The sequence below is a fragment of the Anopheles moucheti genome, chromosome 2, assembly GCF_943734755.1.
Source record: "Anopheles moucheti chromosome 2, idAnoMoucSN_F20_07, whole genome shotgun sequence".
Classification (NCBI taxonomy): domain Eukaryota; kingdom Metazoa; phylum Arthropoda; class Insecta; order Diptera; family Culicidae; genus Anopheles; species Anopheles moucheti.
This window is the reverse complement of record NC_069140.1, coordinates 36,826,689-36,854,186: the sequence shown is the minus strand read 5'-3', so window position 1 is coordinate 36,854,186 and position 27,498 is coordinate 36,826,689. Positions and strand designations below refer to the sequence as shown.

At 43.3% G+C, this 27,498-nt stretch overlaps 1 protein-coding gene across 1 annotated transcript in view; it reads right to left on the bottom strand.

Annotated features, from left to right (window-relative positions):
* The window catches only part of LOC128299607 (uncharacterized), a 122,341-nt gene that overhangs the window by 2,080 nt on the left and 92,763 nt on the right, over window positions 1–27,498 (bottom strand). The window contains exons 13-24 of the mRNA XM_053035613.1: window positions 23,532–23,751; window positions 22,813–23,088; window positions 21,687–21,798; window positions 21,328–21,520; window positions 20,933–21,141; window positions 17,253–17,383; window positions 16,993–17,174; window positions 16,781–16,852; window positions 1,174–1,397; window positions 689–992; window positions 408–623; window positions 32–348 (exon numbers count right to left, since the gene is read on the bottom strand). Of these exons, the coding sequence (XP_052891573.1) occupies window positions 32–348; window positions 408–623; window positions 689–992; window positions 1,174–1,397; window positions 16,781–16,852; window positions 16,993–17,174; window positions 17,253–17,383; window positions 20,933–21,141; window positions 21,328–21,520; window positions 21,687–21,798; window positions 22,813–23,088; window positions 23,532–23,751 (2,456 nt within the window). The remainder of the gene's footprint in view (window positions 1–31; window positions 349–407; window positions 624–688; window positions 993–1,173; window positions 1,398–16,780; window positions 16,853–16,992; window positions 17,175–17,252; window positions 17,384–20,932; window positions 21,142–21,327; window positions 21,521–21,686; window positions 21,799–22,812; window positions 23,089–23,531; window positions 23,752–27,498) is intronic.

Sequence of the window (27,498 nt, the reverse complement as noted above, 5' to 3'; positions counted from 1 at the left end):
CTGGAAAGGTTGGCATAAATTAGGTACGCACCTTATACTTTGTCCAGGCCAGCATCGCCTCAAACTTGCGCACTTCCGGTATCTCTAGATTGCGGCACATGATCATCTGCACCATACTTTCGCTGAGCGTGAGAAAGTCCGCATTCTGAAACAGTGCGTATGCACGCGTTTCGACGAACGCTAGTATCATGTTCACGAGCTCCGACGCGGACGTATACCGCCAGTAGTAGTTCTCGAGGGCCGTCAGCATCGTGCAGACCACATCGATGCGCAGGAACTGTTTCGCATGATGAAAGCACGCCTGTAGCAGCTCCGGCAGGTCATAATGCTCGGCGGCACAGATCAATCCTGAGGACACGGACACGGACATTAGGCGTTGATTTCGAGCGCTCGTCTCATTGGCTTACCCGGTATGGAGGTGCACGTCAGCGGGCAGCTGCCCGTATGTAGATAATCCAGCAGCACGCGGAACGTGTCCGGATCGAACTCGATGATGGTAAACTCCGTTTGGGCAAGCTTGGCCCGATCTACCTTCTGCGCATCGGCACACACCGAGAGCCGTGGCACGGCCAGCTGTCCGGCGTTTGCTTTGCTCTTGGAGCTGGTTTCCTTCCCATCCTTATCTGCATACGGATGCGTTGTACGAATTAGCCAACGAATTTTACTCTACCACAGGTACCATGCTTACCGGAACAATCCTGCGAAGATGCCCACTTCTTCTTATCCTCCGCGTTTAGCTGCGATTGCTGCTTACGGATCGAGCGCCCCCAGCCGGCCGTGATCGTGCCTAACCGCGAGAATGCACGCTTCACCATCGGTGACGAGGGCACACTTTTCGGACGGGGCGATTCAATGTCCGGTACCTGCAAGAAGTTGCTACTCTTCGGACGTTGGTTCTGCGGGGACAGTAGGGTGGGGGCGGGGCGGGCCAGTAACTCTGCTACGGGGACCTGGGGTGACCCGAAACCGGTTTGTATGCCGTACAGCATTTCCTGCGGGACAAAGGCGAGGTACAAAGATGAGCAATGAGGCGGGCAGTGGGGTGGGGGGGGATACATTAATTAAATAAAAAAAGCACAGCAACATAACCAATAAAAACAAAAAAAAAACGGTTCCTTAGTGTCCGTTATGACCGTTATCGGTGTTCCATTTGTTTTGTTTTTTTTTCGTTACCTGAAAGACACGACTCCTCACGCCAAGGATCGCACGGACACCGATGAAGCGGGCCCGTTGCTTCGATTGGCCGACCAGAAAGACGACATCGAAGAGCTGTGCATTCTGAAGACACGATGGTTCGGAATTTAAAAATACTCTTGTAAAATCTTTCGCTAATTGATCATAGTCCTCGAACTGATCTCTAACGGAGTCTAGTAACGGTGACGAAGGCCTCATGTGTCCTGTGAGACGGTGCGTGAAAGAAAGAGAGGGAGAAAGAAAAAAAAGAAAGAAAGAAAGAAAAGAAGCACAAAACACAGCCGAACGCAAACGGGCGGTTGCGTTGGTGTGCGTTAGTGACGTGCGATTATTCATTGCCTACATGTAGGCGCAATGCTAAGAAACCGAGGATCATCATACATACACACAGGGGAAACAGGATGAGCTCAGTAGATGGGAAGGTTGCCAAACAGGGAAATTCCTTGACAAGGGAGGGAAGGGTAGGAAGCACGGATCAGGGTGTGGTTCAGTGCTAGGGCGCTTCAAATGGAATTCAACATGCAAACTTTTGGGGTTTGATGGACGATCTTAAGGATATTGTAGATGGTATGGTATGGGGGACAAATGGTATAAACATACTTTAAACTATTATTAGGGATTCATAAAACTCATCCCATTGCATTGCGACCGAAGCGAAGCGGAACACTACAACTACCGAGCGGAAGAGCTGTTGGCAAATGTTTCTACTGGAAGTAGCAGAACTGTAGAGAGCACAACGAAACACACATACACACACGTAGGGCAAAACATAGGAAACATAAGTCACAACACAAACTGCAAGCAATAGTAAGCAAACGGGCAGTGGGAAGAAGCGAGCATTGAAACGCTCGTAAACTGTAGAGCTGTGTAAGACAGTAACGGACAAACACCAGCCAAAAGCGGGACGGAAGCAAGCAATAGTAATAGAAGCACAACCAATCGAAAGCTCCCAGCGTGATAGACACGGGTAAGAACTGGGTAACGGCAGCACAATCGAGGCAGGAAAGAGAGCAAAACTTCATCTTCGGGTCGGAAAATCTACGAGCGGTACGTTTTATGTGTGGGTTGGTCCCGCGTGCGTACAGGATATTCACGAACCGGGATTCCGAATGGGGTTAAATACTTCATCATTTTATGGCGCTACGAGTGGGCAATCAGGGGGTAAGACGAGTACCGGGCGTCTCCATTGGGAGATTTTAAATGCTGATGATGATGTCAACTGAGCGACTGTATGCGACGCAGCTGCTGCCATGCCATTTTTGCGACGGCGGTCTATGTTTGATTCGGTCTGTGCGTGTGCCACAGTGGGACACAATTCGCGCTTTGCCGGCTTGTATAGCCAACTCCCTCCCCTTTTCTTTTATATAACCCCATACTCCGGGGAAGGGTGGCAGAGCAGAGGGTCATAATAAACGGAGGCCGATATTTTGGAGCTGTCAATGGTTTATAATTTCGAATAAATTTACTTCCGAATGGTTGTTTTTTTTTTGTCTGTGGGGCGCGAGTGTAGATCGTGAAACGAGGGACAGGGAATTGGGAACATGATTTCTCTCAACTCTCCTCCCCGGGCACCCGGGGGGAAATGGAAGGGCGCTGACCGATTTTGAAGGTTACGCAAAGCAATAAGAATTGACGCTATTGAATGTATGTCTGTGTATGTGTGTGCTGTATCTGTATGATCATGTAGTGAAGAGCACAAGAATTGGAGGATGTCTTTAGCGAGCGGAAATGTTTATCAAGAGGATATTGCCAATACACCTCTGGCAAACCTAACATTTTTCTCGAAATGTTGTGCCAATTTTCGGCCATAAAAAATAGTGTTTTGACCTACATTGGGGTTGCCACCCCCCTACCCCGATCGCTTTATCAGGTGCAACATGATACCGCTGACGGAAACCAGCTAATTGGCGGACATTATAGAAACCACACCGTTAAAGCAACCCATCCAATTAAACCATTTTTCGCTTGTTCGCAACATATTTCCTGTCTTCGTACAAAGGAAAAATGGAAAAATGGCCATTCTCATTAAAAAAAAGTCACATCAAAGAAAGCTAAATGCGAGCGGAAAGGAGCTATGGGTAAATTTAATGGATAAAGAAACACAACCGGAAAAGTTATTTAAAATTTAAAAAAATACACGAACTGCGTTCAAACTGAATGAAAAATTAAATGAATGAATTAAAATGTCCTCCATGTTTGAAAACGTGGTTCCGAGCGGTAAGTGAGTAAAAAGTTTGCTGTTCTCGCTTATCCTCGAGCATCTCAAGACCTTGTTAAGGTAAAGCTTACGCAGAAGAAAATATAAAAAAAAGTTACATCCAGAAAACAGAACAAACAAAACATCTTTGTGAAACTTTCAGTGTGTAAATAACTGCTTAAGAACCCGGGAAAACTTGAGCAACGACTGGTGGATTATTATCGTACGAATGCCAGCCATGACAGTCATTCGACATTCGGTTTTTTTTAAACCCAATTAAACTTAAACTGAATAAAATACCACCAACTTTCACAAACCAGCTTTCACGCGTGGGACGTAAATTTGATTGTAACGATCACGTATCGTTTGATCGATCGGAAACGGTTACACGGTCGGTTCATTATTTTATGCGGCATTGCGAAACGCTTTATCATGTATAAACCGTTTCCACGCCCCGATTCGGTGATCGGTGAATTGGTGCCGCTGTAAATCCTTTTACCGTAAAGTAGGTAAACGATGCGTACATTTTAGTACGCGGCACACCGAGCGGGTTGGGAAGATAAGGTGGTTCGCACTTGCGTTACGATATAATTTTTTGCTTTCTGGTTTGTTCGGTTTGTTTTGTATCGTGTATTTTACTCCCATCCCTTATAAAAGCTTTGACGATAATGGGACCCAATGGGTAACGATCAAACCATGGTACGAGATCTTAACCAAATTTAACCAACCCCCGCACCGTCCTTAATCCGCAAAAAGTGATGGTAAATCGTGCTGGCAAAGTGTCGATTTCGACGTCGTTCAAACCCGGTTCGAAGTTACCATCGTTTCGGAATGGAAAGTGATAAAATTTAACGCTTTTATCCGACCACCATCCTTCCGACATCACCGACGAACCGACTGGCTTCGCTTAATCTGTTCGCAAGGAAAAAAAGGGGTTTAGTCTTTTTTGTGTGCATCCTGTTTAGCGGATTGCTCGGTCGGAGTTGTTCAGCCGCAAGAAGGGTGGGCTTGAACCGGATTCCTACTAAATGCACCCACACATGTATGTACAAGATATATAATTATGTTATTTATTCTAACATTTAATATTTTTAAACCTAACTAACCTAATTAACCTAATTAACCTAACTTTAACAAACGTTCGTAACTATTCGGCGTCCTATCTGTTCGGCGTATCAATCAAGAAAGAGGCCCGAGTGTGTCCTGCCGCTTCCGTTGTTAGCTGCCACTATAACGCTCCTATACTGTACAGGTTATACCAGTGGTAACGCTGTAGGGCAGCTTCGCATATCTTATACCACATTATTCCTCCCGGGGAAGTAAAACGGACGTCCTCGGTCGTATAGTTAAATCTTTCGCATTCTATTGATCTTATTTTTATGTCTCTTAACATGTTTTGCATTTTCGAAGGTTCTGTCCTTTACGTTGTAGGCTGTTGCTTTTCTGGCTCTTGGGTCCAATTTTTTTCTGATGTTCGGTTTTATGTAAACTTGCTGACCCTCTTGAATCGCAGGTGGTTCTTCTTTGCAATGATTTTGTTTCATTTGTTTTTGTCTGGATAGCTCTATGTTTGATTTTACATTAGCAAATAGTTTCGTCGCTTGTTCGTGTATTATGATTGGGTTCGTTTCGTTTAATTGATTAAACAATATTTCGCTTGGGGAGTAACCTGTCGCTGAATGAACTGTTGCGTTGTACAAGGAAACTGATATGGCGATAATATCTATTGTATTTAACTCTACAAACTTGTGCTTGTTCGTATTATAAATTTCTATTATTGTCGAGTGCGTTTTTTCGACTTGGCCATTGGTTTCTGAGGATGATGCGTATGTGAGTGAAACGCCTAAATTGCTCAAGAACTGTTTTAGTTGTATGGACCTGAACGTCGTTTCGTGGTCGGTAATTATTTGTAGCGGGGTACCAAACCTACTGAAATACTTTGCTAGTGCACTTCTGACATCGATCAAGTTCTTTGTTGCAATCGGTATCATCTGAGCGAATTTAGAAAACGCATCTACTAGCGAAAGGAAACTTTTCGTGTTGATGGAAAAAATGTCCATATGAACGCGTTCCAACGGTTTTTCGGTTGCCGGTCTCGGTGATATTTTTATGTTGTACGGCTTCCGTTCGTATTTGTGTACATTGCATACGGTGCACGTGTTGACTGCAGCTTTGATTCGCTCGTGCATTTTAGGGAAGAAGAATGATCTTTTCATTTGGCTTTCGACTTCATGTATGCCTCGGTGAGCTCTTTCGTGTTCCTTCGTGATTAGCCGGTTCTGTTCTTCGATAGACGTCACATCTTTCACTTGTGAGTGTGTCATAATCATATAACCACAGCAGCTAAAATGATTCTTGAAAACATTTTGTATTATTGGTATGAGACATTTTGGAGCTAATATTGCCGTTTGTTTTCCGTTGTGGTATTTCCGCAGTATGTGGGTTAACGTAGTTTCGTCATATTCTCTTCTTTCTATGATGGTTCTCCTATAATGTGGGAATGGAGTTTCTAATAGTTCCTGGTCTTGAGTGTTTTCCCGAATTACTATTTGATTGTGGTAATAGTTTAATGGTCTTTCGCTTGACTTGATAAAAAAATCGTCCGACGTATCTGCTGAATGAATTGTTTCCACAATGTTTATGACTTGTGAAGGGATTTCGTTTGGATGTTCTATTTTTCTGCTAAGGGCGTCTGCTACGACGTTAGTTTTTCCCTGTTTGTACTCTATTGAATAATTATAATTTTCTAGTTCGAGCCTCCAATTTAGAATTCTATTATTTTTTAAACATGTTTTAATGAAGGTAAGGGGTTTGTGATCAGTGTAGAGTTTAAATTGATTACCGAAAAGATAGGGTTTATATTTGCGAATTGCCCAAATGATTGCTAGCGCTTCTTTTTCTATAGTAGAATAATTAATTTCTGCCTTATTCAGTGTTCGACTAGCGAACGCGATTGGCCTTTCTAATTTGTTTTGTATTTGCGAAAGTACTGCACCTACAGCAAAATTACTTGCGTCGGTAGTGAGTATAAAGGGTAAATTGAAATCGGGATATGCAAGTATTTGATCGGATGCTATTGTTTGTTTCAATTTTACAAATGACTCTATGTATTCTGGATCTAAAGTATTTATCGTCTGATCTTTTTTTAAATATTTTGTTAAAGGTTTTGTAATTTTGGAGTAGTCTTTGATAAAGCGGCGATAATATCCGGACAATCCAAGAAATTGTCGTATTTCTTTTTCGTTTGTAGGTAGTGGCCAGTCTATTATTTTCTTTACTTTATCAGGATTAGCTCTTATGCCTTCGGGGGAAATTATGTGGCCAAGGAATTCTGTTTCTCTTTTCAAAAATTCACACTTATCCAATTGAATTTTTAAGTTAAATTTAGCTAATCGTTCAAGTACTGTTGAAACATTTTCGATGTGTGATTCTAAACTGTTTCCTACAATGACGATATCGTCCAAGTAAACGTAACAAATGTTTCCTATTAGTTCTGCTAAAATGTTATTCATCGCACGTTGAAATGAAGCTGGTGCGTTTTTTAGCCCAAATGGCATTCTAGTAAATTCAAAATGTCCGTAATTTGTGGAAAATGCGGTTTTTTGTCGGTGATCTGGGTGCATCTCAATCTGGTGAAATCCAGATTTTAAGTCTAATATTGTGAAATATTGGGATTTACCCAAGCTATCCAAGATATCTTCGATTTCTGGCATTGGAAATTTATCGTTGATCGTTTTTTCGTTCAACTTTCTGTAGTCTATCACGACTCGCAATTTCTTTTTTCCAGATGCATCCATTTTCTTTTGTACCACCCAAATGGGTGAGGAATAGGGACTTGCTGATGGCTGAATAATACCAGAATCGAGCATTTCTATGATTTGTGTTTCAATATCTTGTTTATAAATGTGAGGGTACCGATAATTCTTGGAATAAACGGGACTATCATCGGTTGTGTTTATTTTATGTTTAATGGCAGAGGTAGATGTTAATTTTTCACCTGGTTTCAAAAGAACGTTTTGATTTGCAATTATTGTTTTAAACAGGCATCTTTTTTCAAAAATAGATAAATGATTAGTTCTGATTATACCATTCAATATTTCTTCTGTTAGAATGTTAGAACTTGATGGAAAAGGAATAGGCGTTAAAGTTTCAAAATTGTGTACAGTTAAACTTAATACTCCGGAAAATTTTGGAATTTCTTTTTTTGTTGAAAGAATTTTGACTATTGTCTTTCCATTTTTTGAATTGTATAGTCCGGGTTCTATTATGGTAGAATTATCAAATTTTTGAAAAATGGGTACTAACCAATCTCCATTATTAAGGGTTTTTACTTCTATGCAATGTGAATAAAGTTTTGTACTAGGATAATATTTTTCGAAACTAATGTTTTGTTTACCGAATTCAATTTGTTCAGTTTTATAATTAATTACTGCTTTAGTTTTAGCTAGAAATTGGGATCCAATGATACCATCGAAGAATTGATGAAAATTTAATTCAAAGTACGTTTGAGCAGGAACATGGTTTCCAATAAGGTTGGCTATGTATTTTTTATTTATGATGTGTTTTCCGGAAATGTTATTTATGACAGTTTCTTCGATTGGAATCATATTAGTTAGTATGCCAGGACGAATAACGTTTTTATTTGCTCCTGTATCGATCAATAATCGAATTTCTTGTTTAGTAACAAGATTTGTTCTTGTTATGAATGGTAGGTAATTCAAGTTATTTGGGTGGTTTTGTTGACCCAACAAAAATTTATATCAACACTTTCTTCCGAATCGGATTTGCCATTTTCTGTTAATTCGTTGTTGTGTAATTCTTTGTGATTTAGAGTTAATTTGCTTTTGGTTGAATTAACTTCCATAGGTTCTGGGTATGATGGTTTCATTTTAGATGTTGAAGCTTCATTAAAGTGTTTTTGTGGAACGTTTTTGTTACTTTCGGACTTTTTCAAGTATTTTTCTTTAGTTTCGTAGATTTTTGAAAAGCGATTATTGTTTGTAGCTGTACTTTCTGAGCACTTGAATTTGCACACGAATGCGTATGCTGCTTCTAAATCCTCAGGGCATGCAGCGTGGGCATAACCAAAGTACGGTTCTTTTAGGCCTGCTAAAAATGCCGCTAAACCATCTTCATCAATAAAAGCGCTAATAGCTTCCCAATTATTAACATACTTTTGTTTTTGTTTGGCTTGCGTTTTAATGTTCTGTACTGTTTCTTTTATTAAATTGTAGTACTTATGTACCGACATATTTTCTGTCATTTTTGTCTGCCAAAGAATACTTTTGTAGTAGGTAAGTTCTTTGCGATCACCTAAGGCATTGATTAGTGTTTCTTTAACATCATCGAAGTTTTGGGGATTACCGGCTAAGCAAACTATGTCCCTAGCTTTACCTTCAATTTTGTTAATGACGGCCGTTACGAAGATGTTGTATTGTGGTTCAGAAACAATATCTTTAAAAATTTTCAACGTGTTTTCTGCTGTACTTATCCACGCAGAAAGTTGTTTTTTATTTCCGTCGAAATTCGGAATCGCTTTTATAGGATCCGGTATTTTAAACAAGTTTGCCACGTTAAATGCAGCTTGTACATTTCCTTGCGGTGCACTGTAACTCGTGCCTGGCCTGGTTTCACATAAGGAATCCAACATGCGTTTGTGATCTATTTGCTCTGCACGCATAGCCTCTAGCGAAGCAACAATTGCACTCATTTGTGAGGTTAATTGCATCATTTGATCTGGTTCCATTTTTGTGCTTTTATCTTCTAAAACAAGTGTCTCTATGCAAGGAACGTTTGTTTGAATAGGAATATGGGAAAGTTCTGCACTTTCGTCACTTGACGCTTCTTCTGAACTGCTACTATTGCTTTTATTCACTACACGTGAGCTAAGCACGTGTCTTGTTCTTTTTAGTGCGTCGAAAGATTTCTTATTTGGCATCAACGAAAAGAATAACCGAAATAGAAAAACTAAATCTTCTGCTCTCTCTCTTACTTTCTCGTTGGCCCTATCTGGTAGTACTCCAAACGAATATTTGACTAATTTGTTAGATTGCAGCAGCGAGTAGTACCATGTGCTTACGCACCAACACTAACACCACACTTCACTGCACTAACGCGCTTAATGCGTGCGCTTACAAACGAGAATAACGGGATATTCTCTCAGGATCTGTTTGACCTATCTGGTAGTATCAAAACAGGTAGCGTACGATGATAAATTGTAAAATCTATCGTACACACACGTGGACACAAAACACTATCGTTATTCCAAGCCTATCTGGTAGTGCTTTAGAATAACGGAATACACTTTCACTAGTAAAAGAAATGAAATGTACTCACGTGTTTTGGATAAAAATCCGATGATCCGGTTCCAGGTATGCGTGCCGGGGGGCTCTCAAATCCAACAGCGGATTAAATCCTATAGCTGCAGATGCTAAATGCGGAAACCACTTCAATATCGTGAATTCACTCGATATTTTCCACTGTTATTACACTCTGGACTGTCTACAGCGCCAATTATGTTATTTATTCTAACATTTAATATTTTTAAACCTAACTAACCTAATTAACCTAATTAACCTAACTTTAACAAACGTTCGTAACTATTCGGCGTCCTATCTGTTCGGCGTATCAATCAAGAAAGAGGCCCGAGTGTGTCCTGCCGCTTCCGTTGTTAGCTGCCACTATAACGCTCCTATACTGTACAGGTTATACCAGTGGTAACGCTGTAGGGCAGCTTCGCATATCTTATACCACATTATTATATACTAGATCGAAGATTCGCTTTAGTCACGCCGAAGCGTCCTCATCGTACGGACTGTTTATATCAATTTGCAAACAGGGAACGACACTCACACACAAGCACACGATGACGGTGCTTTCGCGTACCATTACGTGCCAGCACATTCCTTGTTATTCCAGTTTAGAAACACGTATAAAAAGCCTTGCGGTGGCTGAAATGAATAATTGAAAGCAACACTCATTGCTGTCAGTGTGCCGCAATAGTACGCGACAATCGGCTGTGTGTGTATGTGTGCTTTTATTCGCTTTTCGCTGCTCTGCCTGTTCCGCCTAAAGGTAGGCAATGTGTTCGGTTCGGTGTACACGCGCTTGGGCTGGGATAATAATGGTACGTGCGGGACCAACTCGTTAGTCGCCATTGTCGGCACTAACTTACCGACTGGCAGGCTAACCTTTCTCATTACTGCCATTGGTGGGATATTGGCATTTGCACCCTACATCCTGGCAAGATTCGCTACGCTTTGTACGCCACTAACGCTTGCTATAACCTTCCACAACGGCGCACCGAGCAAGATGTCATCGTGTGTGCATCGTCCCGTGCTTCAGTTCCGACGGCGACACAGTTTTATCCCGATTTTATCAAATTAAAATCGACCAGCCGGATCGAGGGGACATCCACACACAAAAAAAAAGAGACAACACACACAAGCTGTACTGAATAGTGAATACCTTCCAGTGGATTAGCCACAAACGACAGCTAGCAACACATCGTTATCGTCGACCGATGGAAACAAAAACAGCCCCGGACACATTCGACTAGGACAGCTAATGCCGTGCCGGCCAAAGAGTTCGTTTGGACGCTTTTTCCTTTTGCCTACTTTTTATTCCAGCTCCTTCTGCCTTCCCACCGCATGCTTTATGTACATGAGTTCCGTACAGAAACGGACAGCTAATGATAAATTTTAATAAATATTTAATCTCCATTAGAGATCCGCACCGCAATCGTATCATTTACCACCTACCAGCACGCCTGTCTAGATCTACCAGTCCGATTTGATTCTCTGTTTGCAATCAGCAACAGCAAGCAAAAATACCTCCGCCTTACTGGCTTGTTCGTCCCCTGCAGGACATCAAGGCGAAACACATGACTAGCTTCCGTCCTGGTTTGTGGATGGAAAGTTTGGACCTGCAAGCGTAGAAACTAAATAAATAAAATGAAATAAAATAAAATCCCAACCCAAACCGTCGTCGTCCGAAGCCAAGTCGTCCCGAGCAAGCAAGTGGCACCCGACGGGACGAACCGGAAAGTGTGTTCCGGGGGCATTTGCAGGAGGGGGAAAAAGACGGGATAGAAAACATAAACTCAATGTTTGCCTGTTTGTAGCAACAGCTTCTTGGAGGTGGCATTAGTAGCACCAATACCGTTCCCCAAAAAAAAAACGGGCCCTTCCACTGCTGAATCCTCCAATGAAGGAAACGTGCTGAAAGATAAAAAGCGCAACCGTAGCAGGTGGCATTTCCAAGGGAAAGAGGTAAACGTAAGAGAAAAATAGTAAATGAAAAAGAACTTTTTAAATATTCTGGACCCTTGTTTGTTGCACAAAGAGCCCCAAAAAAAAAAGAAGAAGAACACACAGAATTGGTCCGCAATGAGCCACAGCTTCCGGGTTTTGGTCATGATTTCAATTTTATGTTTAGCGTTTCATTGCTTTCTTGGGTTGGAGGATGACAACAGTGCCAACCAAAAAAAAGAAAATAAAAAAGCCGAAGAAGAAGTTGATCAAACTTCCACATCCGGTTAAGCACAAACCAAGGGGTTTTGGCAGCAGTGGGCCATCAGGCTACAATAAAGGCAACACACAGATACATTTTAATGAATTAGTGAGTACAACAGGAAGGTGTTCGGTGGTAGGTTTTTTTCCGGTTTCATCCGGTGTCCAACTAGGGTGGTCCGAGATAAACTGTACCTCCGTCGACGGTGGACTACATGCAACGATCTCCCGTCTGCACCACAACATGGCGTCCCATTTTATGTGTGTAGCCTTCGCTCCCAAACGATGGAAGCTTTTAAAAGGTAACGTGTTACGTTGGTAGCACCTATCCAACTTAATAAGCTTAATACCGATGCGGGCACAGCTTCTGGTGCAAAATCGCGAATAACAGCAGTTGGAACAAGATTTCAAGGAGGGGGTGGAAACCCCATTAAGGTTAATGCAAATAGGTAGATTTAGGTGATGCTTTCCGCATGTGGTTGCGTTCTGGTGAGTAGCAGGAAAAGATAGCCCAACAAAAAAACAAGCTTCGGTACAGTTTTTTACTACTTCACGCCAACACATTCTGCGTCATTACACGATCATTGAGATAAGTGGTGAAAAAGTTGTGAAACTTTACGAATACTCCTTTAAGGATATATAAACTTTCATCTCTTTCTCTTTCTCTCTCTTGCTCTCTCTCTATTTCCCATTTTCCAAATTCGAAGAATGGAGCATGAATGCGAATAATGGAGGAGTGGCTTTAGATTCAGAGCAGGGGTTTTCCCCCCTACCGGCTTGTTCCAGGTGACAGATTCAACATACGGTTAAATGTCATTCCTTTCCAAATTAAACCCAACGCAGCAGTGATGTAAACGGCTTGTGCATTGCAGCATTCGGTGGTGCCTTTGCAAGTGGAACCGGTACAATAATAGAGCAGCAAAAAGAAGTACGAAAAAGCACGAACACCAAGCAGGCTTCGTTTTGCACCTAAACCACGAAAGGGAAGAGAAAATCATAACCTTGCACAAAACTCGGCATGGTTACCATTTCGGTAAGGTCAGTGCAATAGTTTTCCCCTTGTTCTGGTAGTGAAGCATGGCACGCTAGACGTGGTATTTATCTCGGCGAAATCCGATGCGTGCACAGTAAAAGAAAACTGTTCGCCATACAGTAGAATTGCATATGGAAATGTACCGCTTGTGCACAGATAGCCCATCATCCATGGGTAACGTGAGCATAACGAAAAGGTGTTGCATTACAGAACGGACCTGTGTTCTGGAATGTAAAATGGGTGCTTACTATTTGTTCGAATCGGTAAAAGGTAAGCGTTAAAAATGTTGTAAGGGGCATGGTGTGTGTTTTTTGTATTGTCTGTTAGGGGTGGTTTTTAAAGCCTGTTTTTTACCATTTCCCCCTAAATGTATGCAATATGATGCTATGCAATATGAATATTTCTCGCCTTTTTTAACTATTAACATGCTCTTTAAGGGATTAAAGAAGTGCTAAGCACATTTATAAAACATTTACAACAAGTCGGTGGATCCAGAAGTCGGTCAGAAGCTGATTCAATAATTTAAAAACGTATTTGCAACTAAGCATTGCATACTTTTAGGCGTAGATATTTTTCCGAGCAAAAGCCGAGTAAAGCGTGATTAAACAAACATCCACATAAGTAGAAGCATTAATCTAACTGTTGAAAACTTTACACAGTGATATTTAAAGCAGCTTTTAACACGAATAATGTTATACCACTGCTCTTATCGTGTTTTTTATTTGATGTGGTTTGTTCTTTTTACGAGAAAGAATGAAGCATGAAGCAAACTCTCCAACGCTCCCTGTCACTGTGTAAAGAATTGAAGCGGAAATGGCGAGCGAAATGGAGCTAAAGTTTGTGGCAAACAATGCCAAACAAAGCGGAACAGCGTGACCGGAAGAAACTCTAGAAACTTGCTAGCAAACAGTCACCATACCAACGAAACAATGGCACAATGTAGCAAAGCAACGAGAAATGTGCAGTGTTCCTAGCGAAGGAAGGAACAGAGAAGGCCAGTTGTGAGAAGTTGTGCAAAAATGGCAAGATTTGCTTGACGAACAGAGTGGACACGGCACCGAGTGTATTGAGCGTTACGAAGATTACACAAAAGCGATGCCTGAATTCAAGCTCATTCTGCTCGAGCTTTCGGGCACATTCGTTTACATACGAGCCGCAAACATGTCAAATCAACAGTCAAACAATAGACGCCACTGTACGACATATTGCATACCTTTCAGGCGTATTTTGACACAGCGGTGGGCTCTTGTCGTAGCGTGGCGCTTGTAAAAGTCGCCGATATGCGCAGATAGATTAAAGAAGAGCTTGCGGTAAGGTAAGCTATGGTAGCAAGAAAGACCAAAAAATGTAGCGCAAACAATAAGCTAATCATAACGCAAACATAAGCGACACCAGTATGCGAGTAAAACCCCGACAGGCTTTCGTTTGGTGCCTACACGTGTGTCAAAAAATGGGAAACCACACCCTAGTAAGTATACGATTCTTGTCCCTGCAGTTGAGGCCCTTTAGGTAGTGTCATAGACATAGACGGGGAAAAGTGCGACAGCACAATGGGGTTTTGTCGGTGGTTGTTGAGAATTTTCGCGCAAACCGAACACTACTCGTGTGTCATACACCTAGTGTACGATAACACACCCTGAAGCCATCGTCCACCGGGATACCGGTTTTTCTTGAATGTGAATGTGTGTGTGTGATTGTGTCCTACCGGAAACGTTACTTTCCTTGGGGTGAAAAAAAGGGTGAATGTTCATACAATCCGCATTCGGAAAGGTAAAGGCAAAGGATGTGTTCGGAGTCACGAGTGTTATACGGCATAACTGGAACCCTAACCCCAGTGCTGGTTCATTCGGGTGAAATGAGTTTTCCCAGGCGTCGTCGAATTTTTGGCGTTGCCTGTATCGTAACGTTTCGCGTTGCCCTAGTTACGGCAGAAGCGAGAGCAAGAGAGAGAGAGAGAGAGAGATAAAAGCTCCCCAACTGGGGATTTTACAGAAAGTCCCTTCCCGGGGCATTTTTGAAAGCCCCGGATCCTAGCATCAAGGTATCAAGTTGCGTGTCGTGGTGTTACCGTCGCATTATGCCGCCAGTGACCAGCATCGTTGTATGCCAGTAGCATCACAAAAAACGGGACTCTTTTAATTTTACCGATGCGTTTGTGGGTGTTTCGCGGTGGTGGTGGTGTGTTTCGGTGTTTGACTGGCGAACTTACCGGCGACAATAGCACCGGTGCCCGTCAGCGCGAAAACAAATCTTTGTACGTAAAGAGCAGGGAAAGGAATCCTTTAACAAGGGAATTTCTGCAGCAGAAATGGGTTACGCGATGTGAATCTCTTGCTCTCTCTCTCTCTCGAACACTAAGTTGCTTTCTCTTTCATTTCTCACCCATCATCAGTGTCCTTAAAGGCTTGAGGACATTCTATGCTACCAAACACCCGCACCCCACACGCTCACAACGGCCAACGTTGGACACACGTGAATGAGTATGTTTACATTACTAATGGTTCGACAGGACGTCGGGGCGACATCAAAGTTCACAATGCTTGCCACACACTACACTGCAAAAAAAAAACCTCTCGCCAGTATGTTCCCGTACCCGTACAATGTTGCAACCGACAAACGCACAAAAAGCACAATGCTTTCGGGGTTCGTGCTGGGCGGGTGGACCCACTGGACGTGGCAAGGCAAAAGTTCACCAAACGAGACAGAGTTTCACAGTTTTATGTTTCACTTAGCAGGAGCTTAATAATTTTCCTAATTTAATTGCCCGTAAAGCTACGGTATGGACGGTTGGAAGGTGGCACGATAGATTTCCACTCACCGGTGGACGATGGCCAACGTACGGTAAAAAGGACAATGGCTTTCCGCTGCATTGACTCTACGGTTCGTTTACTGTGCGCATTAGTGAGCGAGTGAGTGGGTGGGTATGTGTCGGCGAGAAAGAGAGAGACAAAGAAAGAGAGAGAGGGTTGAGGGTGTCCTAGAGACAGCAAGAAGTTCCCGGAAAACTTTCTTTTCGCTAGTTCAGGCGGTGGGTTAGGCGATTCAACAAGAAAGGGTGTTTTCGCCAAAGTTAAGAGCATTAGATAGTTTGTTGTTTTCCTTAAAGCTATAGAAGCGCTACTTTAATTCCCCGAGATGGTAGGGCTTTAAGAATTAAAAAGGATCTCGAGGTTGTCAAATTGAACCAATGAAGGTAAAGCCTCACGGAATGCAATTACACGCTGAGTTTTGTACTAAAGTCCAAAGTGCAGTAATAGCAAGTATCATTCTTTGAAACGTTGTTGGACGAGAATATTTGGATGAGACGTAAAAAACGCATCAAACTTTAGCAAGAATTGGTCGCAAACCATGAGCAAATATTTATCGTTCGCAAGGATTGCTTAGTGAAGTATTTCAGATGATTGGTACCAGTCATAGTAAGACATTTGACAACTACTAAAGCTTAGTGTGTAATACCCCTTAAACAGTACAGCATAAACCTTTCAGTCGCGAGAAATTCCCCACCAGAAAGACACACTTTACGCAAGAAATTTCAAACTTACTATTACTTCTAGAACGCAGAAAAACCATTCGAGCGAAGAGGGAAACAAGAGTAGGTAAAGCATTAGATAAAGAAGCAACAGTCGTGGTGTGTTTTGTATAAAGTTATGTAAGTTTGTACCGGGAAGGATATTCAGCCAATTGGTTGTAAAGAGTTTCGTCGAAAAGAATACCAAACAATATCATAACAAAAGAGAGCGCGCTAGAGCGTTTGGGAGAAGATAAAGGGAGGTTAAAAATAAAAACATGAGATCAACATGTAAGTTCGATAAGGCGCTGAACCTTAAATGAGCAAGGATAACGTACGTGTGCAATTTCGTATTAGGAAGCCGGTGTTTGTGTGAGAGAGAAAGTGCGAGTCTGTGTGCATGAGTATGTCTTATGTTTTGCAAATAGAGAGAGCAAGAGAGAGAGAGAAAGAGAAGGAGAGAGAGAGATAGCTTTCAAGTACATACTATGCGGCACATAGAGTCGCATACAGCAACTAACTGTCACTCGTAACATGCAAGGATCCTCACCGATGGGTCTCCACGAACCCCTTCGGTACGGTTTGGGGATTTGTCCAGTTTCTGCGTGGTTGGCCAGGTTGGCCACGATGTCCTCGAGCATCTGCGACCGGGTCCGTTCCTGCATGCGGGCAAACTTCGGCGCCGAATAGGAGGCCCGCTCACCGTTCACGATCTTTGTCAGCAGCCATTCACTGGAGAGGGAAAAGCGAAGCAGCGGGAATGAAGTTGGAGTGCGCGCATCGCTGGTAGCCTTTTGCGCGATCACTTACCGAAACATCGGACCCTTCTCGAACACTGACTGTTCCCAGAGATACGGTTTGTAGGCACCGACTTCATCCCGCGTCACGACCGAAACTTCGTAGCGCGTCGGTTTCCGTTTGATGCGAGCCGAAACACGAACCTGGCGGGAAGAAATGGACGAGGTTAAACACGTGATCGTGGCTGTGTGCTTTGCTTAATCAAGAGATGTGAACGGTTGGTAAGCAGCATAGAAGGATGACCGTGGTCATCCTGGGGAACCCAGCATGGAACCCGAAAACGTACTCGAGATTGGCCGGGATGATATAAATTACGGATGCGAAGGCACTTTTCTTGCTCCAATCTCCATCAAATCAACCTTGATTGTTCCCCGGAGAGAGCGCACAATGGCAAGTCTCTTCAGTACATACACACTAGCCAGGGAGCACAAGTTTACCGATGCACACGATGTATTTGTATTTGGTTTGTTGTCCGTAGTTGACGAAAAAGAACTTTGCCCTTTTGCGGACAATGAACAACAGTTTTGATGAAGAGAGATAGGGTACAGCCAGGATGCGCAAGGTAAACGAAGAATAAATAAGCAGTCCAATCCACCGCACCGACCACAGCTTGCTCCACCGGTTATTCATCGGATACGGGTGTTATTTCCCAAACCCACGGTCCCACACGCCAAGAGTTGCGTACGAAACTTATGATCATTAAATTTCAACCACCCATATCAGCCTGCTGTTCTGTGCAAACCTCACAAACAACCCTGTCCTGCGTGTTCCGGTTCGATGATTTGTTCAACATTTTTATGACTCCAGGGCATTCGGTGGAATATGATGCCAACTGATAGCGGGAACAGTGGGGAAAACGGAGTCGGATCGTTTGGTGTGGGGTTACCTTTTCGGTTTCCCAATTTGGAGATGAAAAATGGCACTGATTTGTAGATTTCGTAGGGTAGATTATAGATCAAAGGGATGGGAAAATCGGTGCCCTGAAACGTTTTACGGCACACTGTATTTGTGTGCGTGTGGGAAAGCAAATGGAAGCAAATGAATGAATGAGTGGGGTAGATTAAATATTGGCTTGCGCAGTAGCTAAAATGAAAAATTAGCTCAACAGTTTTACCCGTATGATGTATCGTGTGGTAAATAAGCTTTGCCTTAGAAAAAATAATTCTGAGCTTTTAAATAACTTTGCACGATAATCTGTTGTATTCTAGCTTGGAAGGGTAAACATACACCCAGGAGATTGAAAAAAGCTCATTATACTATTATGCTTAAAATAATCTAATCCTAATAAAAAAGGAGTTTTTATAAACCTTTCTGTAAAATACGAATATTTCTTTCGAAACCTCTTTGAAAGCAAAGAAATGAAAAAATGAAAACATAAAGTACTATCATGATGAGTATATATAACCAAATATTACAATTATTACACAATTCTTCTTCATCGGCATAACAATCTCAAAAGGTCTACTTTGATCGCTCGCTCGCTTACTTTGATTTTGTTTACAACGTAGCGGGATAGTGAGAAATAGGTAAGCGCAATTTCGAAGTCGTCCAAAACTTCACCTATCAAGGGTCAAGAGTCGGCAGCGACAATAACATTGATGTTGAGGTACGCGCTAGGGTGCCGGATAACAACCGGTCATTCTACAGTCTAACGAAGTTGGGACTATATGGAATTTATATAGTTCCAGTACTCACATACGCCTCTGAGATATGGACTTTATCCAAAGCTGACGAAACCCTCTTAGTCGCGTTCGAGAGGAAGATGTTCAGAAGGATATTTGGCCGCGTATGTGTTGAAGGACAATAAAAAAGCCGCTACAATGACGAGCTCTATGAGCTGTGCGACGAGTTCACTGTCGTACAGTGGAGGAGACTCGCATGGCTCCGGTGTACTAATCACGTCATTAGAATGACACTGGACGACCTAGCCCGTTAAATCGTTTTAGGTCGTCCACATGGGCAGAGGAGGCATAGTAGGTTCAAATTGAAATGGAATGAACGCGTTGATGCGTCCGCCAGAAAGGTCCGGATAATGGATGGGCAGACGACAGCGCTCGACCGTAAACGGTTTAGGGGACTCAAAATCGAAATCGCGAATAGCCAGAGCTTCACGCGCTTTGGGCGAAGTGTCTAATTAATTAAATATCTGGAGGATATCTTAAAAATTGTCATAACCATCAGAAACTATCTACCGGACATGGTCATGTTTTGCGGTATTTCAAAATATACTTTCGGTATATTTCAAACACCATCATACCTAGTTTAATGTTTTGTTAAAATTCGACTCCAGATTCGTTCTAGTGTTAGTGAGTCTTAACGTTGGGTTGCAACATTCTTGATCTTCGCGAATGAACCTACGTAAATGTAGTAATTGAATTTCAATATTTCATCATCAAATGTGGTTCACCGTTGTAACTCTTGCAAACTAGTTGCAAAGAAATGAAATGAAATGGTTTCACTCAGCAAAATTAGAATTTCCCAACCCGACCATTCGGGGTTTGGTCGCCGAAGTTGATAAGGTTCAGCTTGTTTGCAAACGGGCATGATCTCACATGCTCTCAGTTACATGACGGCCAGGATACGTTTTTTTTCGAAGCGAAACACACCAAAGGAGACTAACCATTGATCTAATGTTCTAGCGCGGAAAATCTGGCCATGATAGTTAGACACAATTCGCGGTTTTTCAAATGCGTTCCCGTCCAAAGCACACACGGTGCGCGGTAGTGCCCGAGGGTAGATTAGAGATTTCATACACTTAACAGCGTAGAATGCTTTGATCTGGACAACACTTTCCTCTACGCCCGGCGTACGCCCGGTGTAGTGGCCACAAAAAGCCACAAAAAGTGAGCCAAAACCACTGGTCGGTACCCACCAGTGCAATGAAGTCACGCGAATGCGAAGATGGTTTCGATGGAAGGCGAACGCAACTCGTAATCGTGCAGAGTCCCGAGTCCCGTTAGGCAATACCCGTGCTGGGGTGTGTTGCGATACCGGTTCATTTTCATCCTCAACAACATCCGTGGTCTGGTTCGGTGCGGATTTCACGAGTTAGCAGCCTCGTTAGTTGCCCAACCTCAACGACTAACCGACCAACGGGGAGTAACAAAAGAAAAAAGCGTATCCAACAGCAGGAGAGTTGGCACGTGATTTCCACTGAAGAGTATTCCGTATCAGGACACTGGATTTGATACGATGGAACGGGGCAATCCAATCCATGGCATGGTGTTGTTATCGCATCGTGTGTAGGTGAAAACAGCCACACTGTCATAAAAATAATGGTACGTTCTGCCAGCACCCCGACCGGATTTGACCGTTTCGCGTTCACCGGAACGGAACCGCCCTCGTAGTCACATGCCCGGGCACAAATTATTCAGTCCATCCCCTTGCCCATCGGCAGAACATCCACGGGCAAATCCGGACGGCACGACGGACGGCCAAGCACGTGATACTGCGTGCGACAGCAGCAGGCCGGGTAGGCCCACCGGGATGTGTAGAATCTTCCGTGCAGGCCTAAACAACAGATCCGTACAGTGGCGCGGCATGGGGCCGACACACACACACTTAGCCGACCGGAAGCGACCGAGTTAACCAGTTCGAGACAGCATTATGTAAAGGGCGTACTGTCGACTGTCGAAGGGCCTGCTGTGTGGCACTGGGTAATAATTTGCCGGCAGACACCGTTGGCTACTTACCAAGATGAACGTATGTAAAAAATGGCTCTTGATGCAGGCCGGGCTGAATGCGGTGTTGTCCGCCTCGAGGAAAACCACACAGACGATATCGTTGCCGATGTGGCGCTTACGCTGGAGCTTCTGGGGGTCGTGCTTTTCGTACGGGAGCTGCGTGGATACGTGGAACATTATCTCTATCGAACGCCAATTTGTATAAACCGAGTAAAGTCCTGTGACGATGGCGGTGGATGCATGGATGGTAATAAGATAAGGGTGTATCACAGATTAATTAGTATTTATGGGTTTTGCTGCGAACGAGGCGCTTGTTTCGCGCTAGCACCACCATGTAGCGCTTGGTGGGCGCGGCACGAGATGCTGATGGTGTGGTGCCATTTCGGGGACCACCATAAACCTACCTGTCAAATCGTGAACAGTGTCAAGGCCGCCTTTGTATTTATCAAAACCACGTAACCTAACTTTATCGCCTAGTAGCTGTAAAAACTCCTCAAATAACGGTGAATTTTCATTATTGTCTAAAATTTGTTCTTCCGTATATTGACCCTCCTTCACGTAGATCACGCCCACCTTCAGCTCAGATTTTATGAAAACCTGCAAAAGAAATATCGGATGTACGCGTGAGTGGATGAGGATGAAATGCAAACGGTGTGTGATGCAATTGCTACCGAAACGTGGCCGACAGCAAATGCTTGGTGTTCGGTTTTACAACCACCTGGCAGCGTGCCAGCCAAACACGGCCGGTGAATGGTTTTCTTACCTGGTCCAATTTCAGAAGCTCTTCCGGTGTATCGGGCAACTGTCCCAGCGTTAGTGGTGGGTTCAGATTCACTTCCTTACCTAACGATCTAACTACTTCTTCCCTATTATACCTGCCAAATGAATCGAGAAACGGGAAAGAAAATGGAACAATGTTTAATGCATGGTATTTTGAGCGTTGAGGAAAGAGCTGCTTTGTACAGCAAATAGTCAACATTCAGGCGTCGATTTGAAATTGAACATCAGAAAATCCGCTGAAGTGCTAGCGGTTGCATACTGTTAAGGCGCACAAGCTGTGCTGAAGTTAAAACGGTGTTTTGAATAAATTTCATCAAGTATTACATAAACAAATATTAACTTATAGCTAATGTTTATATGTATTCAAGAGTTAAAAACTTATTATAGAAAATTTACAATTAAAAAAAACGAATAATAATTTATCAGTATTTATTATTTCATTTTCATTATTCTATAGCTTGTGCCATAAAAATAAGTCTTATTTAAAAAATTTCTTAAAAATGACTGATTTATTCAATTTGGATTTTCATCCAATTAGCCTAATTCATACAATAGTTTTATAAAGTTATTTATATATGTACAACGAAATATGCCTTTTTTTAATTCAACAATTTAGTCAATGAAATTCTTCTTCTTTAGAGGATCAACAACATCAAAAGGTTAATACCGGACTTTATTAACTGTATTTTATTTGTAGTCGAAATTTCAAACCAGCGTACGGGGGATCCGGATGGGATTTTTCACCGGTGCTTTGAAAAGGTAAAGCCGTCATCGCCACGCGAGCGAAAGCAATTTACTAAACAATTTATTTGTCGAAAACATTTTTCAAACAATTGAACAGTTTTTGTTTAATGTTGTAATACGGCAAAGGGTCGTCATTATACAATAATTTTTTTTTGGTTGCTGTGGCCATTTAAAGCATACTCACAAACAATTAAATTAATCCCTGTCAGTTTAAGTTGCAGCTTTAACACAGATTACATGCTTGCACAATTTATGCACCTACATTTATGCAACCAAAATCATCACACCGCAGTGGACACTATCCATTGTTCTTTCTGTACGCGATTTTTGATACTCCAACGGCTACTAAGCCCCGTATTACTTACCTATCAGCAAAAACACAGGAGGCTGGTATCAGTCCATGTACGGTGTACGAGATAGCTCTAACTAGGATGCGGAACTGATCGCGCCCGTTAATCGTTTCCTGCTTGATCGACAGGATGACCGGGCCGAGATCTTCATCGTTGGTGAAGTAGTTCCAGTGCTCGGTACCGTAGAAATATTTCTCGTACGTTTCCTGTTCCACCGAGGTCAGCTCGAAGCCCTGCTGCTGCTCCCACTGCTCCTCGATGGCGGTCTTTTTTCTGCGGAAATGCTGACTGCTGTTAGGTACGTGGTAACACAACATGCCACAAAATAGCGAGCGATGGATGATGTCGCGTCGGATGACATGATTGGTTGTTTGTATTTTGGTAGTACAATTATATGTGTGATACGATCGAATTTAAGAGTGATGTGAAAGTTGTTTTAATAAAAGCACAGAAAATAATAACACACGAAAATGAAAGCGTGAAGCGAGAAATAGAGAGAAAATAGCAGAAAGAAAGAAACACAATTTGAACACTACGCTACCGGTGCTACTTTCGTTCGTTTAGTTTGAAAACAAAAATGTGTGAGTGCAGTTGCGTGCAGAAACGCTTCCGATGTCTGCCGCAATGTGATGAACCGATGGCCAACATGCGAATGGTTTTAATGTCATGGTGGTTTGGTTTTGGGTGAAGTTGCTTGCTAAAGGTCAGACATCCTGTGGCATCCGAATGCTCACCTTGGCACATTGTCCGAGTCTTCATCATCCTCGTACAGATCGCTGCAGTTGCGCTCTAGCTGCGGCTCGACCGTAATACCACGGGCGGCATCCTCGTGCTCCGACTCACTGTCATCCCAAATCGTGTGCTGGTTCGGGAAGGCGATCTTCTGGCGGGAACATTCGATCCAGTAGCCCGGTGTCGGAATAAGATTGTGCGGGTAGTCCTCACAGAATTCATCTGATGGAAGAGAATAGCGAGGGTGAAAGAAGTTAGTGTTAGTTAGTGTCCTTTACTACACATCCATCTTCAGCCGGGTTTGCAACAGTCAACTACGTATGTACAGTGTCTTGCATGGGAACGGTCGTGCGTGTCGAAAGTCGATTACGAGACTTGGGGAATTATGAAGAATTTCACTAGCTCAGGTGAAGCCTATTAGTAATGGAAATAGCACAATATTTTACTACCGTCGCTACCACCCAAACACAAACAACCGTTCCAACATGTACCCGCTTGCGGTCAGCTACCGGAAAGAGTAATTGTGCGCTTAACTGACTCACAGCAGACCACAGTGCGCGAGATCGTGGCAAACATTGTTCCGTCGGTGTTCGCCCGCCGACACGAAGGAAACGAAGGCAAACATTTTGCATGTTAATTCATCATAAAGCAACTCGTGCGTTGGACTTTGAAGGAGGACGTTTAGCGTCACATAGGTAGGCTCGGTTTTACGCGGGCGGACGTGGATTTATGTTGGTGTCGGAGAGTGAATATCGTGTGGAGTGCCAAAAAAACAAAAATAAGGGAAACCTCACCGATCGCTTCGCGCGGTCAGCACGCCCACCGGCACACCAACGCGCACTGTAAAAGGATTGGGTTGAAAATTTATGGCAAGTGATTGTATGAAATTACCGCTCCAATTAAAGCTTGTGGAGAAAGAGAGAGAAAGAGTACGGACGGAAGGTTACCACATCCGCCTCGGTACCAATCCCACTCAAGGGACGGCTCGTGACAAGTGTTAAGGCAAAAGGGATGTTTGCGTATGTTTATTCGCCCCGTTGCATCGTGCTGCGTGGAAGCGGCTTAAGCGCCAACACAACCGTGACAGGCATGGTCAGCAGAACGAGAAATTCCGCCGTTTTTATTTTTTGGGCTCTCTCCCACACCACCCGCGCTGTGTAAAGTTTGCCCAGGCTGAAGTGTAATCTAATAAATGGATAAACGGTACGCGTCCGCCTGCCAAATAGCGCATTTTCATGCGCGAATAATTTTCGCCGCGCTTTCTCACGGCATAAACCGTGTACCGATGGGTGTGTGCGATATGTGCGTGTGCGATAGTGTGGGACGGTTTTGAGTCTTGGCCCACCGGACCCAGTAGCGAATTAGCACAAACGGGTAGAGGAGCGCCCGGTATACCCGGGCATCATCAATCTTTTTGTAAAATGGGTTGTGGAAAATGTGGAACCGCTACTCGAAAAACGCCATTCAGCCGGTTGGGTACCGGGCTATCCGTTGCCCTCCGGAAGTGAAACTGGGGCGTGAAATGAAAAGCTTGCGAAAGCTTAGCATAATTCTTCCTTCCGGGCGTTGGCGGGTTTTGTGGTAAATTGTGCCCGTTTCCCCGTTAGAAGGATGATGGGAAGAATTCAATATCCAGATGGATGTACGGTGTTGGCGTACGCGTATCGAAAGATTGACTGCAGTTTTATTTGAATGAGGAATTTTTTTTCCCCGAGCCGAATGAAGATGAACTACAACCAGCGAAGACAGGGGCCTCCAATTCGGATGGAGGCGCCCAGTAGCGGACGTGGATAATGATTACGGATGGATGGTGTTTTGTGTCTGTCTAATGGCGCGGGTGGCCGTTTATCAGCCAGTGGCTCTGTCTAGTTGGCCACTTGCCTGCTTGCATAGACAGCATTGTGTTGCTCTGCTAGGTGGTTTGAAGTATGTTGGACCGAGCGGAAATGGAAGGGTGGAAAATAGATTGCCTTCAATCAAGGCAAAAATTGCGAGCATTTATTAGGTCATTCGGTCAGAGGGGGGAAAAAAGTTGGTACGAACGTAACGAAAAGCAAGTAAACAAAATGTTAATTTAAAAGTTTTCTCTTGCGATGCCGAATGATGAAAATATTGCTTAAGCGTAAAAAAAAAACTGCGCATCATGCGCCGATGGAGACGCATGGTCTTTTATGAATACGGAGCACGTGGCTGGCAGTTCTACTGCCTAGAGTTTAATTTCTTTCGAATAAAGTACATATTTGAAATACAACTGAACGTTGCTTAACAAACTTCCACACGCCTTGCATATTTAAAACCGGAGGGTTAAAATTGTCATTAAACCCAGTGCATGTAGCGAAAGCTAATGAAACCCTCGTCACGATCACCGGCCTGGTACAAACCTTCGTTAAGGGGGCTGTCATCGAACTGATTATATCTCCTTGGTGAGATTGTGGAGTGGAAAAAAAAGAAAAACCTCGCCCGATATTCCACACAGCGGCTACGCTCGGCGATTGTCGCTATTATTTAGGGGACGAAACGTGGTGGAATCAGTTCCAATTGTGGAGAGAGTGTTAATTATTTTATTAGCTCATCCTACAAGTGTGCTGAGGCGAGAGTTTTTACGAGTTGAGGGTGATTACGCTTTTTTTGTAGCATACTGAGTGCCATTATCAATTTTTGTTTCTTTCTTTCTCGCTTCAAGTACATGTACATGGTTGGTCGGGTCGAACTGGTTGGTGTGCTCAAAGTGTAAAACGGTTTCGTTTATTGACGGTTTCATTTAAGAAATTAGTAAAAGAGGTGTTTTGGTGCGTGGTGGGAAAAGAGGCACGTAATTGGTAGTGGAAAAATTGCACCTCACATGAAGGTACTGTTAGTTGTCGGTGGGTTTCGCTGTTTGCGTGCCAAAGCAAACCAGCCGAAAGCATTAGCGTGAAGGCTATCATCGTTTTGTTAAGTATATTTTTCAACAGTCGTCACCGTTCTGGGTCTCGGCACGCTAACGAACCGAAACGAAAGGCAAACAACAATCTCTGAACGATGATGATGATGATGATGATGAGGTGGTGGAGGAGGATCACGATCACAACTTGTTTTGTTTTTTCACTATACAATCCACTTTGCAGCGTAGCAGTGATGGAAGTGTAAAGGAAAAAGCAAAAACCTTCAAATGGGCCGAAGCAAATCCTTATCCCCACACGGCCAAAGCTTGCATGACGCTAAGGGGATAAAGGCCATGCTTGAAGTACGCTACTGTGCTGTATGTGTCCATGTCCAACCGTTTACGGTTGCTACTAGTTTCAAACGACAGGAGTACAAAAAAAAAAACACCAACAGCCATCATCTCGGGGGACATTCGTCGCAAATCGTTCCGTCGCCACGAGTCACGACCTCGTACCTCGAGTGGCTCGTTTCATAATCCGGTAAAGTAAATTTTCCAACCTCACCCAAGGTATCGTGCCAGTGTGGAACCGTTTTCGTTCGCACAGGCAATGGCCTCCCGTGCTGGTGTTGTATAGACGACAGCACGGGGCCTGTTGATGGACAAGATGGACTCGTTTATGGACGTCTTGGTTGACGCTCTTTTGGTTGAAGTTGTTTTGGGGGTAGGTTTTGGAGCACCGTGATAGAGAAACCGGTACGAAACGATGATCCTCGACTAAATCCAAAATAATATACTGAATTTGGGACGTTACGCTTTGAGCTGAACTGCTGGCCACCGGGGTCGAGTAGTGAGCGCTCGTGAACAATACTTCAATGGGGGATGAAGAAGCGCTGAACGCTGTTGACCTGTAGTAAATTTTGATTCGTTCATATTGTGCAGATACACGAAGAGCTTATTTTCTGTTTGGAAGATTTAAGAGGCTTTTTTATGTATGTAGCAGTTATGATACAGTTTTACTAATAAACATTTTTTTTTTTGTTTAATGTTTTTTGTGTTTAAACACGAGCTTATCCGTAAGGGCTTATTCATATTTTTACGATAGG